The sequence below is a fragment of the Ranitomeya variabilis genome, chromosome 4 (genome assembly GCF_051348905.1).
Source record: "Ranitomeya variabilis isolate aRanVar5 chromosome 4, aRanVar5.hap1, whole genome shotgun sequence".
NCBI classification, from domain to species: Eukaryota; Metazoa; Chordata; class Amphibia; order Anura; family Dendrobatidae; genus Ranitomeya; species Ranitomeya variabilis.
Window position 1 is genome coordinate 603503002 of NC_135235.1, and position 21511 is coordinate 603524512.

At 43.9% G+C, this 21511-nt stretch overlaps 1 protein-coding gene across 3 annotated transcripts in view; it reads left to right on the forward strand.

Annotated features, from left to right (window-relative positions):
• Positions 1-21511, forward strand: part of CSE1L (chromosome segregation 1 like) — a 119012-nt gene that overhangs the window by 70333 nt on the left and 27168 nt on the right. For all 3 annotated transcript variants that reach the window (XM_077253300.1, XM_077253301.1, XM_077253302.1), the window contains exons 20-21: positions 18343-18551; positions 19669-19766. In XM_077253300.1, coding sequence (XP_077109415.1) covers positions 18343-18551; positions 19669-19766 — 307 coding nt within the window. The remainder of the gene's footprint in view (positions 1-18342; positions 18552-19668; positions 19767-21511) is intronic.

Below are 21511 nucleotides of genomic sequence, written 5' to 3' on the forward strand. Positions count from 1 at the left end.
GCGATCCAGCTGAGATGATCTGGTCATGTGTAACCACGGCATATCCCGTATGGAATCTTCCTGTTTCATCTGCAAATCTGGAACCATCAGTGAAGAACGTCAGGTCAGCATGTGGGAGTGGGTCTTCAGACACGCTTTTCTGGGAGGCTACTTCTTCATGCATTTGTTCAAGACAGTCATGATCCTCTGAGTGTGTAGAGGCATCTTCTCCGAGAGCATCAGTATCATCCACATCCCCCCTGGAAAGAGGAAGCAGCGTGGACAGTTTGAAGATGCTGCAGCGGACAAGAGTGACATTATCCGGAACCAAGAGTCAACATTGGAGTCTCATATGATGCTGCACCAACAGATGTTTAGGTTCCAACAATAGCAATTATGTCGTGTGGAGCCATTAAGAGAACTGGATGTCCTCTGATGATATCAGAAGTTTTGTCCAGAAGCATATGTGCAGCATGAACAGCTCTGAGGCAAGTCGGGGAAGCTTGAGACACAGAGTCCAGACGGGCAGAGTAGTAGCCGATTGGTCTTGTTCTTCCCCCATGTTTTTGTGCTAGGACTCCGGAAGCATGTCCTGCTACTTCACTGACAAACAAGTAAAAAGGTAGTTGATAATTTGGGATTCCAAGAGCTGGTGCAGACTGTATGGCCTGTTTAAGAGCGTAGAAAGCTTCCACGGATTTAGTACATAGTGGAAACGCTGACGTCTTGAGGTCATCGTACAATGGCTGCATCAGCTTTGAGGCATCTGGAAACCTTTGGCAACAATAATAATTGATAGGTCAGCCAACTCATCCGAGGCCCTTGTCTTAGGTTCTTGGCAGAACTCAACACCAGAGTCCCATGTCTCACCATGCTCCTGTAGAAAGGCATCGGCTGTTTTTCTGGATCTAGAACTTGGTTCAACAGAGTAGCAGCCTGCTGGGGTGTAAACTTGACGTAGAGGGTGGGCTCCTCAGACATGAGCATTGGCACTGTTGGCGGTGGCACCTGAGGCGGGAGTAGAGATGGCACCGGGAGTGCAGATGTAGTCCCTTGTGTATGAGGAGCCGGAGGAGGTAACAGTCCTGGAATGAAGGGCTCTATTTGGGCAGCTCCAGTATCATGGTATGGGCTCCAGGTGACGCAGGCAGTCTTAAAAGCTTTAACAGTCCTGTCCTCATTAATGCGAGTTATTGCTGCACAAAGTTGTTGAGCACTAACGTCTGGATGAATAGGGTCATAAGTAGGGGTCACAGCATGTATGATCATTCTACATGGAAGATTGCCAGCTTTAGTCACCGCTATGTCCCCAACAGCTATCTGACCACGTGACTCAACAATGATATGACTGTCAGCTCGAATAGTCACCCTCCTGCTTCCATTATAGCTCTAGCTATACCTCCATTGTGCTCTAACCGAGAATTGGCAGCATTAACAATAGCGTCTGTCTCCATTGTTGTTATATCACCCTTTCCCACCACTAACAAGGGTCCCTCAGGAAGTTCTTTTTCAAAAATAGGTTGCCAACATTCCCTCCCCTTTATGCTTCCTGTGCTACTGGTATCCCCCTCCCACATTGAGCCCCCCCTTGATGCAGTCGCCACCGTCCCATACAGGTGTGCGCTTGGCTGCGAGACAGCCTGTGAGGTACTGGGCATAGGGTTATGTAGACTGCATGAGAGTGCTGTTGTGGAAGCATTGGGAGGAGAGGCAGCTGCTTGGAGCATCTCATGTGGGTGTGTGGCTAAATTGGCATTGGAAGTGATAGTAGAAAGGGTTGGTGCCTCATTGGAAACCACTGAGATAGGAAACATTGGTAAAGCCTTTTTATTTCCCGAAGGAATATAGTATTGGCCATTAGTGGTCATTACTGGGTAACAAGGATTTGGTGATGTGGCGTGTAGCCTTAATCTGAGATGTTCACCACCAGGAGCAGCACATTCGCCATCCACAACATGGCCGCCGTCAGAATTACATTTGCCATCCATGAAATGGCCGCCATCAGAATTATATTTACCACCAACAAAATGGCTGCCGTCAGAATTATATTTACCACCAACAAAATGGCTGCCGTCAGAATTATATTTACCACCAACAAAATGGCTGCCGTCAGAATTATATTTACCACCAACAAGATGGCTGCCGTCAGAATTATATTTACCACCAACAAAATGGCTGCCGTCAGAATTATATTTACCACATGGCTCTGAGCCACCATTTTGGCTGCTATCACATTTAACACATTGGCCATTAACAAAATGGCGACCATTACATTTACCACATGGCTCTGAGCCACCATTTTGGCTGCTATCACATTTAACACATTCGCCATTAACAAAATGGTTTTGCAATACACAACTCAAAACTCTATTCTTTCTATTCCTTTTCTCTTCTACCCAATTTCCAATTTTTATTTATTTATTTATTTATTTATTTTATATAGACTTTCAGAGACTCTTTCTCCTGCCCTAGCAATAGACAACAATCCATTATCTTCTAGGATACCTTTTCTTTCTTTCCCTTTTTTTTTTTTTTTTTTTCTAAGACAATCTTCCACTCCAGGGGCTGTAACCATCCCCCCTTCTGGCATTCCACACAATTTCCACTAATTTGCATGAGTCTAACTTGCCATCTGAATTTGGCTTAGTGCCCATACGGCAGAACTGCATTACTTTCTCCATCTTTCTATAGATATACAGTATATATATCTATCTATCAAGATAACAAACACCAAACAAACAATAAGACGGGGGAGATGACTCAAACCTGATATTCTAAAGGGAACTGAGTCTGCAGTACCCAGTTCCTATTGCTTCTTGTCACGTGGTCCCTGTCTGACTTCCGTGCTCCGTACTTTACAAACCAATTATTCCCTACTTTGTCAAATTGCTCCCTAACTTACCGGTCCCCGTGCAGAGTCAATTACTCGATGTCACGGGGCAAAAAAAAGAAAAACTATAAATTTAATTGGCCCAAACTGAGCCAATTGCTCCAAGTTTCAATGAGCCGCTACACAATTTATTATGCCCGAACTGAGCCAATTGCTCCAAGATTTACCGGGCCCCCCTAGGCCGAGTCAATTACTCCAGGTCCTAGTCCTCATGTACAGAACTGAAAATCTTATCACAGGCGACAACCGTATACCACAGACAAAAATTATTTTTCTACACTTGCTTGCTTTCCTTCTCTATAAAAAAAACCTGCTTATCCCGTTTTATCACTTGCCTCTAGCCCTCTGTAGAGAAAAAAAACTTGCATCTTTTTAACTTTTAAGTCATCTCCCCTCTTCACAACATGTAACAGGCAGTAGGCAACTAAAACGTGACGGTTCTTGCAATTAAATGACCAGCAGCGGAGATACCCTTTCTGCCGTCTTACAGATACCAAGAAAACCGGACACGGTCAGGCAATCTGCACAGGATACCCCAAAGGACACAGGTAAAGACTACAGATTATAAAAAATCAGCAGACTTACCGTGCTCTGTTAAGGAGGTGATCAGTCTCCATTGTTCGGGGTACTCAGTGCATCCAGCCTTTCCAGTCGCCGGTTTCCAGGGTTCAGGGCTCTTCCTCTGCTGGCCCCAGGTTGGGCGGCCAAATATTAGGGTTGAACAATTAATATAAATGTTCAATTCTCTAGTTGCCTACTCCTGGCCTAATGGATATTGATCATGTGCACTAAAGAAATACACCAGACACAGTCAGCTGTAACTCTCCTTGATCAATGTGTGGCTCAGCTCCAAGAAGGGCTTTTATTAGTGAAAACACAATGTTATATATTCCTGTAAGGGGGCTCGGTTAGCTCTAAAATGGGAGTGATCGGATGTATTCCATTGGTTAGTGGGTTGGGCATGAGCAAGTCCATGGGCGGATCCATGAGGTCATCAAGGTGGGTTGGTCCGTGAGGTCATCAGAGTGGGCGTCGCTGTGGGTGGATCCATGAGGTCATCAGTGTGGGCGTCGTCTTGGATACCAGACCGCATGGTCTGCTAAAACAGGAAATGGCAGCCATCTTCAGTGTCTTCATTGTTCACCTTGGATACCTGAGCACATGGCTCTGGTAGAGGAGATGGCAGCCATTTTAAGTGTCTTACTTTGTCTGAGGAAAACTTATGTAAGGTTAAACAATACATGTTATAGGTTGCTTCCCTCCATTACCTTATGTGTTGAGGTTAATTAAGTATTTGATCTTATGGCTCTCCTCAACAGTACTGGTGATTAGCTGCCGTGGTCAGGTGTCTAAAGCGTTGCGGGATTGCACACGTTGCCTATGATGTGCTTCTGAAGACACATGACCACTGCAGCCAATCACAGATCCTGGCAGTCCTGCTGTTGCACTGAACGGAAACCACTTCCTGCACTTGTAAATGCAGAGCATGTGGCTGCCTTAGCCAAATCCAGCAGGGGAGTATGGCTTAATTTTTGTTTATTTTATGGGGGGTTTTTAACGAATGGAATAGTAAAATGTTAATTGTGCCCAGACAACTTCTTTAACAAAACTTGCTAATCGCAGGGATTCTTGAAAACTAATGAAATTGGTCATATTCCGATGAAACCAAGGTCACACTGCTTCCCGTTCTTAAAGGGAGCCTGTCACCAACCCCCCCCAGGCGTTTGTAACTAAAAGAGCCACCTTGTGCTGCACAAATGCTGCATTCTGACAAGGTGGCTCTATTAGTTATGATGCCTGCACACGCTGAAATAAACATTTATAAAATGTGCCCCCTCATACCCTGAAATCGCCAGGGAGGCGGGTCTTTCCTTCCTAATCAGACGCAGCACAGCCGTCACTCCGGGCCTGTGTGCGCCGGGCGCCGCCGCCGCCTCTTGCAGCATTATCGTGTGCAGTTGCACTACCCTTTGTACTTACAGCGCAGGCGCTGGGGACGATAATGCTGCAAGAGGAGGCGGCGCGCACAGGCCCGGAGTGACGGCTGTGCTGCGTCTGATTAGGAAGGAAAGACCCGCCTCCCTGGCGATTTCGAGGTATGAGGGGGCACATTTTATAAACTTTTATTTCAGAGTGTGCAGGCATCACAACTAAAAGAGCCACCTTGTCAGAATGCAGCATTTGTGCTGCACAAGGTGGCTCTTTTAGTTACAAACGCCTGGGGGGGTGACAGGTTCCCTTTAAGCCGCATGTCCATTGAGTTTTGTGATTGGCTGCAGCAGTCAGGTGACTTGGGGTTAGCTAGTTCTGCTAATACAGTAAACAATTTTTCATCACAGAGGTTTTCCAGTTTTATTGTATCATCACCTACTGGATTTTTTTCCTTATGAAAGTGCCTCGTCCAGGCTTCTGTAGAGTTAAGGTTCTGCGAATATATAGTAGACTGTCTTTCAATTTCAAAACCTCTACTAGCTGTAAGTGGTCTTGAGAATGGTAATCTGCTGCTCACGTGGATGTATAGTCTCGGCCACAAGTTTAGGCATACCTGTTCATACAATGGTTTTCGTCGTTGCTGTAATGTTTACCGTATTGTTTGGACTATAAGATGCACCTGACCATAAGACGCCCCCCAAATTTTCAGAATGAAAATAGGGAAAAATAATGTGTCAATTGAGGGTCCGCCTTACAGTTCGAATTCAGCTTACGGGGGTTGGGGTGGGAGGTGGGGTTATGGGGATCAGCACAGGTGGAGGAGTGGTCACAGGGGTTGTTTAGTGGTCCAGGCTGGTGCGGCAGTGGTGCTGCTCTGGTGCTCCTCTGTGGGGTGGCAGTGGTGCTCCTTTGTGGGGGGTGGGGCGGCGGGGCCCTGCCGGCATTTCGTTGAAAACCCGGTGGCCCCCGCAGATCCAGTGCTTTGTGGCCTCCGGGAAAATGGCCGCCAGGGGCAGCGCATGCTCAGATTCAGATCTCACTGGATCCGCGGGGGGCCTCTGGACTTTCACAAAATGCTGGCGGAGCCCCGCCGGCCCTCAGAGGAGCACCACCGCCGCACCAGCCTGGGAAGGAAAGCTGCATCACCGGACCACTATCATTGCCATAGTATTTGTAAGTATATTCTGACCTTAAGACGCACCCCCATTTTCCCCAAAAAAGTTTTTGGGAAAAAGTGCGTCATATTGTCCGAAAAATACGGTACATTGTAGGTTCGGACAGAAGGCATCAGAACCTCAAAGATGTTCAATCCAGAATGTGTTAAACCTTGGATTACTCACAGTATCCTCCTCCTTGTTACTCTGATAGCTTTACACCCCTCTCCTCCAGTTTCATCAGGTATGACCTGAAATCGCTTCCAATTAGCAGATAAGTCCTGTCAATAGTTAATTTGTGTAACCACTGGCCATCAGAATGTGCTTGCGATCATTTGGTGTGTTCTGCAGAGGTCGTGTTGGCACACAGCTCTATACAATGCTGAGCCATATTCCACAACTGCTCTGCGTCGGAACATGTCAATAACAACTCAGCTAAGTAAAGTGAAACAACTGGCCATCATTACTTTTAACCCCTTCCCGACCTTTGACGCCACGTAGGCGTCATGAAAGTCGGTGCCAATCCGACCCATGACGCCTATGTGGCGTCATGGAATGATCGCGTCCCTGCAGATCGGGTGAAAGGGTTAACTCCTATTTCACCCGATCTGCAGGGAGAGGGGGAGTTGTACTTCAGCCCAGGGGGGGTGGCTTTGCCCCCACGTGGCTACGATCGCTCTGATTGGCTGTTGAAAGTGCAACAGCCAATCAGAGCAATTTGCAATATTTCACCTATGAAAATGGTGAAATATTGCAATCCAGCCATGGCCTATGCTGCAATAGCATCTGCCATGGCTGGAAATCATGTTCTGCCCCCCCACCCCCGATCTCCTCCCCAGTCCTCCGTTCTGTCCGGTACCCCCCTCCGTCTCCCTGTCCGCTCCTCCGTGCTCCTGTCCGCTCCCCCCGTCCTCCGATCCCCCCCATCCTGTGCTCCGATCCACCCCCCCCCACCCCCTCATACTTACCGAGCCTCCCGAAGTCGGTCCGTCTTCTCCCTGGGCGCCGCCATCTTCCAAAATGGCGGGCGCATGCACAGTGCGCCCGCCGAATCTGCCGGCCGGCAGATGTGTTCCATGTACATTTTGATCATTGTGGTAAACTTATCACAGTGATCAAAATAAAAAAATAGTAAATGACCCCCCTTCCCCCTTTATTACCCCCATAGGTAGGGACAATAATAAAATAAAGAAAATATTTTTTTTTCCACTAGGGTTAGAACTAGGGTTAGGGTTAGAACTAGAGGTAGGGGTAGGGTTAGGGTTAGAACTAGGGTTAGCGTTAGAATTAGGCTATGTGCACGCGGTGCGGATTTGGCTGCGGATCTGCAGCGGATTGGCCGCGGATCCGCAGCGGATTGGCCGCTGATCCGCAGCGGATTGGCCGCTGTGGATTCATAGCAGTGTTCCATCAGGTTTACAGTACCATGTAAACCTATGGAAAACCAAATCCGCTGTGCCCATGGTGCGGAAAATACCGCGTGGAAATGCTGCGCTGTATTTTCCGCAGCATGTCAATTCTTTGTGCGGATTTCGCAGCGTTTTACAGCTGTTCCTCAATAGGAATCCGCAGGTGAAATCCGCATAAAAAACACTGGAAATCTGCGGTAAATCCGCAGGTAAAACACAGTGCCTTTTACCTGCGGATTTTTCAAAAATGGTGCGGAAAAATCTCACACGAATCCGCAACGTGGGCACATAGCCTTAGGGTTAGGGTTGGAATTAGAGTTAGGGTTGGAATTAGGGCTAGGGTTGGAAATAGGATTAAGAATAGGCTTGTGGTTAGGGTTATGGTTAGGGTTAGGGGTGTGTTGGGGTTAAAGTTGTGATTAGGGTTGGGGTTAGGGTTGGGATTAGGGTTAGGGTTGGGATTAGGGTTAGGGTTGTGGTTAGGGGTGTGTTGGGGTTGGGTTGTGATTAGGGTTATGGCTAGAGTTGGGATTAGGGTTAGGGGTGTGTTGGGGTTAGTGTTGGAGTTAGAATTGAGGGGTTTCCACTGTTTAGGCACATCAGGGGTCTCCAAACGCAACGTGGCGCCACCATTGATTCCAGCCAATCTTGTGTTCAAAATGTCAAATGGTGCTCCCTCCCTTCCGAGCCCCGACGTGTGCCCAAACAGTGGTTTACCCCCACATATGGGGTACCAGCATACTCAGGACAAACTGGGCAACAATTATTGGGGTCCAATTTCTCCTGTTACCCTTGCGAAAATAAAACATTGTTTGCTAAAACATAATTTTAGAGGAATGAAAAATGATTTTTTATTTTCACGGCTCTGCGTTATAAACTTCTGTGAAGCACTTGGGGGTTCAAAGTGCTCATACATCTAGATAAATTCCTTGGGGGGGGGGTCTAGTTTCCAAAATGGGGTCACTTGTGGGGGTTTCTACTGTTTAGGCACATCAGGGGCTCTGGAAATGGAATGTGACGCACGCAGACCACTCCATCAAAGCCTGCATTTCAAAACGTCACTACCTCCCTTCCGAGCCCTGACTTGTGCCCAAACAGTGGTTTACCCCCACATGTGGGGTATCAGTGTACTCAGGACTAACTGGGCAACAACCATTGGGGTCCAATTTCTCCTGTTACCCTTGTGAAAATAAAAAATTGCTTGCTAAAACATCATTTTTAAGGAAAGAAAAATGATTTTTTATTTTCACGGCTCTGCGTTGTAAACTTCTGTGAAGCACTTGGGGGTTCAAAGTGCTCACCACATATCTAGATAAGTTTCTTGGGGGGTCTAGTTTCCAAAATGGGGTCACTTATGGGGGGTTTCTACTGTTTAGGCACATCAGGGGCTCTGCAAATGGAATGTGACGCACGCAGACCACTCCATCAAAGCCTGCATTTCAAAACGTCACTACCTCCCTTCCGAGCCCCGACTTGTGCCCAAACAGTGGTTTACCCCCACATATTGGGTATCAGCGTACTCAGGAGAAACTGGACAACAACTTTTGGGGTCCAATTTCTCCTGTTACCCTTGGGAAAATAAAAAATTGTGGGCTAAAATATCATTTTTGAGAAAAGAAAAATTATTTTTTATTTTCATGGCTCTGCGTTATAAACTTCTGTGAAGCACTTGGGGGTTCAAAGTGCTCACCACACATCTAGATTAGTTCCTTGGGAGGTCTAGTTTCCAAAATGGGGTCACTTGTGGGGGAGCTCCAATGTTTAGGCACACAGGGGCTCTCCAAACGCGACATGGTGTCCGCTAATGATTGGAGCTAATCTTCCATTCAAAAAGCCAAATGGCGTGCCTTCCCTTCCAAGCCCTGCCATGCGCCCAAACAGTGGTTTACCCCCACATATGGGGTATCATCGTATTTAGGACAAACTGGACAACAACATTTGGGGTCCAATTTCTCCTGTTACCCTTGGGAAAATAAAAAATTCTGGGCTAAAAATCATTTTTGAGGAAAGAAAAATTATTTTTTATTTTCATGGCTCTGCGTTATAAACTTCTGTGAAGCACTTGGGGGTTCAAAGTGCTCACCACACATCTAGATTAGTTCCTTGGGAGGTCTAGTTTCCAAAATGGGGTCACTTGTGGGGGAGCTCCAATGTTTAGGCACACAGGGGCTCTCCAAACGCGACATGGTGTCCGCTAACGATTGGAGCTAATTTTCCATTCAAAAAGTCAAATGGCGCTCCTTCCCTTCCGAGCCTTGCCGTGCACCCAAACAGTGGTTTACCCCCACATATGAGGCATCGGCGTACTCAGGAGAAATTGCCCAACAAATTTTAGGATCCATTTTATCCTGTTGCCCATGTGAAAATGAAAGAATTAAGGCTAAAAGAAATTTTGTGTGAAAAAAAAAAGTACTTTTTCATTTTTGCGGATCAATTTGTGAAGCACCTGAGGGTTTAAAGTGCTCACTATGCCTCTAGATAAGTTCCTTGGGGGGGTCTAGTTTCCAAAATGGGGTCACTTGTGGAGGAGCTCCAATGTTTAGGCACACAGGGGCTTTCCAAACGCGACATGGTGTCCGCTAACGATGGAGATAATTTTTCATTCAAAAAGTCAAATGGCACTCCTTCCCTTCCGAGCCTTGCCATGTGCCCAAACAGTGGTTTACCCCCACATGTGAGGTATCAGCGTACTCAGGACAAATTGGACAACAACGTCCGTGGTCCTGTTTCTCCTTTTACCCTTGGGAAAATAAAAAAATTGTTGCTAAAAGATCATTTTTGTGACTAAAAAGTTAAATGTTCATTTTTTACTTCCATGTTGCTTCTGCTGCTGTGAAACACCTGAAGGGTTAATAAACTTCTTGAATGTGGTTTTGAGCACCTTGAGGGGTGCAGTTTTTAGAATGGTGTCACTTTTGGGTATTTTCAGCCATATAGAACCCTCAAAATGACTTCAAATGTGAGGTGGCCCCTAAAAAAAAAATGGTTTTGTAAATTTTGTTGTAAAAATGAGAAATGACTGGTCAAATTTTAACCCTTATAACTTCCTAGCAAAAAAAAATTTGTTTCCAAAATTGTGCTGATGTAAAGTAGACATGTGGGAAACGTTATTTATTAACTATTTTGTGTCACATAACTCTCTGGTTTAACAGAATAAAAATTCAAAATGTGAAAATTGCAAAATTTTCAAAATTTTCGCCAAATTTCCGTTTTTTTCACAAATAAACTCAGAAATTATCGACCTAAATTTACCACTAACATGAAGCCCAATATGTCACGAAAAAACAATCTCAGAATCGCTAGGATCCGTTGAAGCGTTCCTGAGTTATTACCTCATAAAGGGACACTGGTCAGAATTGCAAAAAACGGCAAGGTCATTAAGGCCAAAATAGGCTGGGTCATGAAGGGGTTAAGATATGACTGTCATTCAATACGGAAAATTACTGGAACCTTGAAGGTATCCTCAAGTGCAATCATGAAAACTATCAATCGCTATGATGAAACTGGCTCTCATGAGAACCTCAATAGGAAAGGAAGACCAAGAACAACCTCTGCTGCAGAGGACAACAGAGTTTCCAACCTCAGAAGCCACACTCACATCACCTCAGATAACAGCCCTCATAAATAATGCACAGACATAAGGTAGCAGACACATTTCAATATAAACTGCTCAGTGAAACTGAGAAGAAGCCACTACTGAAGACCACAAACAAGAAGAGACTTCTTTGGGCCAAACAACACAAGGACTGAACATTAGATCAGTGTAAATCTGTCTTGTGGTCTGATGAATCAAATTTGAATGTTTTGGTACCAACCACCATGTCTTTGTGAGATGCAGAACAGGTGAGTGTGTGGTGCCCACTTTGAACCATGGCTGGTGACAGTGTTGGTGGTTTATTCCAAATCAAAAGCACATTACCCAGAGTGATTACCACAGGGTTCTGTAAAGACTACCATCCCATCTGGTTTTCACTTAGTGGGACCATCATTTGTGTTGCAACAGGACAATGTCCCAAAACTCACCTCCAGGCTATACAAAGGCTATGTGACCTAGAAGTAGAGCGATGTGAGATAACATGGCCTCCACACTCACCCGACCTCAACCCAGCTGAGATGGTTTGGAAAGGGTTGGAAGCAGGAAATAAAGGGACTGGAAAACTACCATATTTTTCGGATTATAAGACGCATCGGACCATAAGACGCACCCCAAATTTGGGGTGAAAATTGCAGAAAAAAAAGTTTTTTTTTATAAGATGGGGGTCCGTCTTATTGTCCGAGTTTACAGTATCTTACCTGATGGCTGGCAGTGGCAGAGCAGGGTCACAGGAGGCATGGTGTCGGCAGAGGTGGGGTGATGCGGTACAGCGTGCACCTGAGCAGGGTCCCTTCCTGCTTAGGAGGGCGACTCCACGGCCTGGTGTCCATGGGGGGGTTGTAGCAGTGGTGTGGTGGCGGCAGAGGTGCGGGGATAATGAGCGGTATGGCGTGAGCAGGGTCCCTTCCACAGGTGAGGTGACGCAGCGGTCCGGTATCCAATGTGAGCAGCAGAGCTGGGTTAATCACTGGTTCCTCGGTGGCGGCGGCCATCTTCCTAAGGCCACGCGTGCGCAGATGGAGTGCTCTGTTTCCCGGGGCTTCGGGTAAATGGCCACGGGAGGCCACGCGTGCGCAGATGTAGATCGTGGCGGCCATTTTTCTGAAGCCGAGATCTAAATCTGCGAACTCGGCTTCAGGAAAATGGACGCTGTGATCTCGATCTACGCATGCGCGGCCTCTTGCGGCCATTTTCCTGAAGCCCCGGGAAGCAGAGCACTCCATCTGCACACACGCTGCCTCAGGAAGATGGCCGCCGCGACCGAGAAATCGGTGATCAACCCAGCTCTGCTGCTCACATTGGATATCGGGCTGCTATGTCACCTCACCACTGCCGGTAAGCCTGCATTACGACTATAAGACGCACCCCCCATTTTCCTCACATTTTTTGGGGGGGAAAAGTGCGTGTTATAGTCTGAAAAATACAGTATATTCAAAATAAAATTGTCCCCAAGGGATTGAGAATTAACATCTTTCCCGCTCCTCGTATCAGGAGCCCCCAATTACTGACAGCCTGGTACAAAGAATCAGTTAAGTTTTCAGTGAGGTTTATGAGGAGAAGCGCTCATTTGAGGATTCAACTAAAAGCTGAATGAGCAAATTGAGACACTGTTGAAATATAAATCGGATCCTGACTTTAACAGATGGGAAAATATTTCACAAACCTCAGTGGACAAATTCCAGTCCCTGATAAAGGAATGAAAACCTACACAATTTACCAGGGATCTGGCAGAATTTAAAGAAAATACTGTAGTGCTTACAATTTCACAGTTCCATCAGTTGAAGCATCATCTGACTCTGATACATTAGATACAGAGAGGGGGGGAACTGTACTGTAGGGCTAACCCCATGGTAGAGGGAGATACTCTAAATCCTGATGGAGACAAGCGGGGAGTAAACAGATGGGAACATGGAATGACACATTTATACCATCCAATGGAAACAGGCCCTCTTTTCCATCCTCCTCCTCACGTCCCTTTTTTTTTTTTTTTTTTTTTTTTTTTTATAGACCAGAGAGCCCCAACAGGCTACGACCTGAGACAAAGGCAGTGAGCACACAGGGCAAACTGTCAATCTAACATCTTATAAACTGAATAAGGAGTAGTTTGGAGTACTATAGAAAGGGATGAATTTCATTCCAACCAACGATTACAGCTGCTTTGTTTGAGTAAAGGATCTCAACATTTTTGGCAGAAATCTAAAATGGAAATTATTCTTTCATAATCTTATTAAAGAACAATGTCCTCAATTGGGGCTCTTGGATGAAGACATCAAGAATTTCCAAGCACTTTTGAGACTACTGCAGGAGAATGAAAAATGCGCACGTGAGGGTCCCTTTACAGACCTAAAAAGGAGAAGCAGTCGTATGCCTCCTAATAAGGATTTCAGCAATATTTATATATTTTTGAAAGTGGTCGAGTATGACCTGTGTAAAATTCCTTGCAGAACTCTGAACCATGTTCCCAACCTGTCTGAGGGGAAGTCGCTTGCCCTTGATAACTTTGGAAAAAATGGAGATTTGATTATGAAGGCCTCCAACAAGGGGGACAGTCTTCTATTGTTGGACCATCAGAAAGGGATGTTTATGTAATCTTAAATGACCCCAATACTTATAATGTATTATCGTCAAATCCAACTCAAACATTCATTAATGATCTCTTGGTTATTTTGGAGGCTGCCAGGGGGAAATACCTTATCTCTGAGAATGAATTTAAATTTCTTGTTCCTGAGGTTCCCTTTACCCCCACATTCTATGCATTGCCCAAAATACATAAAGTCTTGGACCCACTGAAGTGGCTCCCTATAGTATCGGGCTTAGGATCCATCACACAAAATTTGGGGGTATACATTGACAAAGTGCTGTGCCCCTTCGTCACAGTCGTCCCATCATATGTTCGGGAAACAATACATCATTTTACCTAGTTGGAGGATGTTATGGAGAGTCATGTCATTTTTGCCTCCATAGATGTGAAGGCAGTCTACAGCAGCATGACATAGGACTGGCGGCCACAAGACACTAAGCATGAGAGCGACTCAATATATGGAACATAACAGGTTCTTCCTGGATATTCTATCCTTTACCCTCGCACACAATTATTTTTTGTTTGACTGGAAGTACTTTCACCAGCTATGGGGCACTGCGATGGGGAGCCCCTGTGCTCCCACCTATGCAAATTTGCTCCTTTGCAAACTGAGAGGAAACTGTGGTCTGTGAAGACCAAGACAGATTTTGGCACCCCTATCTCGGTCTCTGGACCCAATACGTTGATGATGTCTTTGTCCTTGTGTCTGGCTCAGAAGCTTCGACGGTTGGTGTAAATTTTGGAAAAAAACACAGCGTCAAACATCCAAAGACCTGAAGGTCAACCTGGAACAGTCTTGGGTCATGGCTTCAGCAAGCACCAAATGCCGAACACTAAACCAAGCAAAGCTTTATTGGCTAGGGCCAAGTAAGAAACCATTGCTGAAGAAAAGGCATAAAAAAGGAAGAGTACCTTGAAAAACCTCAATCCTTCTTGAAAAATGATCTGGACAGATGAACAAAAATAGAGCTTTTTGGCAATGCAAAGCAACAGTTTTACAGATGGCGCAATGAGGCTTATAAGGAAAAGAACATCCTACCAACAGTTAAGCATAGTGGAGGGTCCATAATGCTGTGATGTTGCTTTGCTGCCTCTGATACTGGAGGTCTTGACTATATCACGGGAATTGTGAAATTGGAGAATTATCAAGAGATTTTATCGCAAAATGTCCCAACCAGTGTAAGAAAACTTGGTTTGAGACGAAGATCATGGGTCCTCCAGCAAGACAATGACCCAAAGCACACAAACAAAAGTACACAGGAATGGTTGAAAAAGAAAATATGGACTTTTAAAATGGCCAGCAATGAGTCCTGACCTCAATCCCATTGAAAATCTTTGGGGTGAGCTGAAATTGCCATTGGAAAAAAGAACCCTGCAAACATTCAAAAGCTTATAGATGGCTACAGGAAACCTTTGGAGGCTATCATCAATGCCAAAAGATGTGCAACCAAGTATTAGGAATGCCTTTATTGCTGCACATGCTGTTCATTCTGTTTCTATGAAATTGTAACTTGTAAGTTGAAAAACAATGTTTTATTGTATCACTTTGGACCACTAATTTAATTTAAAAAATCCTGAGGCTATAACTATGGTTGATTTCCATTTATTTCTGAAGATATCGTTCAGTCTGTGCCAATAATGGTGAGCAGCACTGTATAAAGCCACAACCTTCCCTAGCCCCTTCGATTATATCGGAAAGACCACCAGAGTGTGGAGGAGACGATGGGCAAGCACCTAGTTGATATAGAGATCTCTCTCTATATCTATATGTATATATATCTATGTGTGTGTATGTGTGTGTATGTATATATGTATGTATATATATATAAATATATATATATATATATATATATATATATATATATATATATATATATATATATATATATATATATATATATATATATATATATACACTGTGTGTGCTTGAAAAAGGCTCATGGAGCCGAAACGTCGCGCAGTGATGTTACATACATACATACTTACATACATGCGCATACATACATACATAGATGGATATGTATGATGGGTACATGGGCACGGGACTATGGGATGGTGGACATGTATGATGGGTATATGGGCATGGGACTATGGCATGGAGGATGGGTATATGGGCACGGGACTATGGGATGGAGGATAATCATTATAATGTTATAACTAACCACAGTTACTATGCCCGGGCAACGGCGGGCTCTTCAGCTGGTTCGAAATAAACAGGATACCGCAATATACAAGACACATTAATGGTGTACATGATGGTCGTTTAAGCCACATAATATTCTGCGTGGTTGAACTCATTAGACCAAGAGTTAGATGGGGAGATCTGGACAAAAGAATCGTTCAAAAGGAGTTGGAATGGATCTTCAGGTTTCAATCATTAAGACGTAAGAATCTCAATGAACAGATCCTATATTCATGTTTTCTATAATTTGTGCCTCTACTGAGCCCTCCATTTGTAAACTATTTGTTTAGTGCTATAGGAAGCTGACGTGCATCACTGTGTGTAATTTTTCTATTATGAGTTTATTTAATCTTTATCTACATTTTTCCTTTGCACCAACAAGTGCTATGATCATAAGATACTTATGTGATACCCTTTCTGTTATCTCCTAAATTAACTTATATTGCTAAATTACTGTGTTCTTCTAAACACTTATGGGTTAACATCTGCCCGCTATCTGTGTCTATTACTGCCCCCATGTGGGACACTATCTTTTGTGGCTGTAAAATGTCTGACTTAGGGTACCTTCACACAGTGCAATTTTGATCGCTACGACGGCACGATCCGTGACGTCGCAGCGTCGTATGATTATCGCTCCAGAGTCATAGACTGCGGTCACACTGTGCAATCACGGCGCTGGAGCGATGCCGAAGTGGCTTTCCGGCCGGCAGGCGCTCACAGTGCAGAGAAGCTGAGACGCCGGAGGACAGACACTGGAATGTGAGTATGTACTGTTTGTTTTTTTTACGTTTACGCTGGTAACCAGGGTAAACATCGGGTTACTAAGCGCGCCCCTGCGCTTAGTAACCCGATGTTTACCCTGGTTACAAGCGAACACATCGCTGGATCGGTGTCACGCACAACGATCCAGCGATGTCAGCGGGTGATCAAGCAACGAAAGAAAGTTCCAAACGATCTGCTACGACGTACGATTCTCAGCAGGGTCCCTGATCGCTGCTGCGTGTCAGACACTGCGATATCGTAACGATATCGCTAGAACGTCACGAATCGTACCGTCGTAGCGATGAAAATGGCACTGTGTGACAGTACCCTAATGTGGCAGACCTAGCCTGGGGATAAAATTATAGGGCTACCCTAGGTCTCTGAAAACTTTACCACACACATGCGTTCTCCATCTGTCCGCGTTCTGCTTATATCCTTATCTATTTCACGCATGCACAGATAGCCTGGTTGAGTTTCAGCGTGGAGCGCAGGCACTTCTGGTTCCGGTCCTCTTGTAGCGCACTTGCACGGCCGGAGCAGAGGTGTCCCACTATGGAACGCAAAAGGGGATGTACAGGATGGTCTGCTTATTGGCAGGTAAAAATGACGTGGGGAAGGAACAAACGGATCACCCTATTATGAACTCTCCCAACCTGACTAACCTGTAAGGGAAGTTATCTTACACTTTGGCATTAATCAATGAGGTTCCATGGTGGGTGGTACCCTGTCTATGGAACCATATGTAAAAGCACAGCATGCTCTGCCCAGGTACACCACAATGGGCTTATGACTGTCACAGCATCTGTACCTTGTTTAAACATGAATTCTGGCCTGATGAACCATTTGAGGAGAAACTCGTAAAGGCAGAGGCATTGAAGCTTATTTCAATTAACGAGTATCAAAATAAGTGATACTTGTAATATCCTATTTTTTTTTAACTTTCCCTCTCTCCCCTCACTAGATAGTTGTTCTATATCTAATATAGGTTCCCTAAGAAGTATGTGTGTTACCAGGGGGAGTTGGGGTCAGCTGCCGTGGAGCGGAGGCACCAAAATCTTGTTATTTAGGGTGCCAACCTCCGCTGCCAGTCAGGGTAGGAATATTGATATCTCAGGGATTCATAGGCCACAGGTAGTGTAGCCTGGGATCATTTAGTATTCCACAACCCAATTTAACACATTTGTTCCTCTGAAGAAGGGTCTGTTGTCTACCTGACATTTTACTAATCTCATATAAGGAAGGGGAGAAATAATAAGTGTTGGTTGTTGGATCTATTGGTATAGTTTGAATGATCCCGGTTTCCAGCTTTGTGGTCTGATTATTCACACGGTACGTTCTACTATTGTGCACTATAGGGCTTCCAAGGTGTTTTTTAAGACTTATCATAAAAATGTAAGTTTAAGGGTTACATGTACGCACTTTAATTTCCTTAGTGCTATTGGTTACATTACAGAATAGTATCGGGTGGACGCAGCAAAAGTGCTCAGCTCCTCTGGAAACTCTTTCAAGACTGTTAGAATTCATTCCATGTGACGACAAGATGAAGCTATTGAGAGATTGCCAATGGGGGTATGAATACATCATCAGAGAAAAGGGGGGGGGGGACTGTGAGGAATCTAAGGGTTAACACACGCTCTGGTTTGTTTCACAAGTGTTCCTTTACTCTTTATCATATATGCTCCTTTTGTGGTTTGGCTGTTTTCAGTCTGAATCTACATTGTGCACATTCCAAGATCAAGGAAAACCATTGAATGCACTTTAGTTACAGTATAACCTTATTAACATAAAACTGATGTGGTTGACTCTGTGATCCTCTTTCTCTGGCTGTACTGTACATTGCTCTGTTTTATCTCTGTAGAGTTTATGCCGTATGTTTTTCAAGTAATGTCTCTGCTCCTGGAGATGCACAAAGATGACATCCCCAATTCCTACATGTCCTTGTTCCCGCATCTTCTGCAGCCGATTCTATGGGAGAGAACTGGTAATATTCCTCCCCTAGTGAGACTCTTACAAGCCTTCATGGAGAGAGGATCAAGGTTAATTGCGGCCAACGCCACTGATAAAATTGTGAGTAACTGTATAGTATTTGTGTGACCCTCGCACACCTATACACCAGCTCTTGGTACAGTACTTTCTGTATCTCAGCCCAGATTGTCAGGTCAGAAGGTGCCAGCATTTTACACATAGTCTTCATGCTCATGTTGGTGCTAAGTTTTCTTTTTCTTTTAAGCATCTTGTAGCATTTTGGGTCGATTTGGCAATTCCGATAATAACTGGCACTACATGAACCCCTCAAGGATGCAACAACTTTTTGCTTTTGCTCATTATTTTAATTATTTTTTATCCTCTCCTTCTTTCAAGAACCATTTTTTTTTCCTTTGACATAGCCATATAAAAAGTTATGTTTTTTTTTCTTTTTGAGATGAGTTGTCATTTTGAAGGACAATATTCATTTTACCATGGAATGTCCTAAAAGCAAGAAAGAAAAGTCCAAAGAGAGTGAAATGGTGGAAAAGAAACGCAGAATTCCGCTATTGTTTTGGGGTTTAATTTTTATGGTTTATTTCTGCAGTAAAAATGACAACATGATTCTCTAGGTCAGTACGATTATGGCAACACCAAACTTGGATTTCTTTATTTTACACAGTTCTGAATTTTACCAGAGCCCCATAGCATTTTATACCTTCAGTCGATGGAGCTGTATCAGGGCTTGTTTTCTGCGTGTCAAGAGGGAAGGCGATGGGCACCCAAATAGGGTCCTACATTGTTTCAATCACCTAAATGCTGCTTAAGGAAGAATCTAAGTGGTTAAGCAGCAGCGATCAGAGCTTGTTCTGGTTACTGCTGTTAGCAGCAGGCGCTGGCTCCTGAACCTGCTCCATACAACCGTGCTGGCCCTCTGATATTTGTAAAGGTCACGGGTCTATAAGGCCTGAATGCAGTTCATGCTAATTAGATAGGGTAGCTTGAGCCTTCACTGGTAAACATTCATTTTTTGTGTTGCCATCTGGATAGCCACTGGGAATTACCTTCCCAGTGAGGTTAACGATTCTGTAAGGACTGTAGAGAGCTGATACTGATTGCACTGACCATGTTCCTGCGAGTAAGGACAAGGCTGTCCCTGATGTGTCAATGCTTTTATTTATTTATTTTTCTTCTCATTTCTTGTTTTTGTCTTTTTTAGCCTGGACTCCTTGGCGTCTTCCAGAAACTCATTGCTTCCAAAGCCAATGACCACCAAGGGTTTTATTTGCTGAACAGCATTATTGAGCATTTGCCTTCGTAAGTAACCAACCAGTATTTGTTTAAGTGAATGTGTTATCAGAAGCTGGCCTTTAATTTAAAAGTTCACCACCTCAAAATGACAGATGGATGTAGGCCATATATCAATGGAGCAATGGACAGAAATTCTAGAATCTGTTCCCAAATTATCTCCCTGTGAGGCCCAAAGGCTGTTCCCTATATTTAATTCACAGAGTATACAAAACTCCAAGCTTTTTACACAAGATAGGGCATTTTGCATCATGGCAATATCTTAGGTATGGGATTGATGAGGCACATTTGATACATATGATGTGGGAATGTAGACAGGCTCATATTGGAATGAGGTCATCTTGATAAACGGTGTATGGATTGTAATTTTTAGCAGATCCCTACGTATGTCTCTATATATGAATGTAGAAAAAGACTGCAATAGGTGAGTGTTATTACACTGACATTGCACTAACATTTATACAGGTTTGGCAGAAAAATGCTAACAGGAAAGCAACTTTAAGGCTAGTTTCATGCCACGTTTCTGTAGACTAATGGAAACCTTCTTCATGTAGAATGTAATTGATGAAACGTGTATCAAATGGGTGTCCATTTGTGCAAATTTCCATTAGGATTCGTTTTTGTAGTCAAAATGGAGTAGCCTGCTGTTTATTAATTTTTTTTTACTTTTTTTTTTCTTAAATACTTTATGGATACAACACATTAAAAAAAAGGATCTGTTTGCATCAGTATCCAAATTGATCTGTCCTGTTTTTGTTGCACTATTATACCGTGAAGCAGCTGTGGTGTGAACTAGTCTAGCATGAAGTGTTTTAAACAAAAAAAATATATAGAATTGACAGTCCTCAGTGATTGATACCTTTTAATGGCTAACTGAAAAGATGGTAACAAATTGCAAGCTTTCGAGACTAATCCGGTCTCTTCATCAGGCATAGACTAATAGAAATTCTGAAGAATCACATATTTATGCACAGCACAGCAAAATACTGTATGTAGGGGAGACAGGGCAGAAACTGAGAACAAGGATGAACTCTCATCGCCATACAATAAGAGAAAAAAGAATGGATCTGTTACAATACATTTTTGTCTCCCTGATCATAGCATTATGGACATGAAATTACTTGTATTAAAAGGTAACTTCAGATCTCAGAGAGACAGAAGGGTCAGGGAATATAAGCTGATAATGACCTTTGACAATCTCAGTGCAGGAATGAATGTGTCGCATGGTTTTATGTCTTTTAACATCAACTAAGGAATTTGCTCCTCAGACCCTGTGGGGTCATCATAACATGGAACCAGACCCCAATCAGAGGACAATAAAACATTCACACTCCTTATCTATGAACTGTTCCAATATTTATGGACATAACTGTTTATCACTCACATAATGGTAATTCTGCTTGACGTCACCTGTCTTATCTATGGCATTTTTCTGTGCTGTGTTGTGCATAAATATGTGATTCTTCAAAATTTCTTTTAGTCTATGCTTGATGAAGAGACCTGAGTAGTCTCGAAAGCTTGAAATTTGTTACCATCTATTCAGTTAGCCATTAAAAGGTATCAACCACTGAGGACTCTCAATTAAACATATTTTTCTATCCAGTGGCTAACACTGTACCAAGATATATATATATCTTTCCTTAAACAATAAAAGGACTTTTGGTACTCTGCATAAAATCCCTTTCTCCAAGCCTTCATTGTGTGACACAGAAAACCATTCTCAACTGTCCCAAACTTAGGCTTTCTTGATTTAG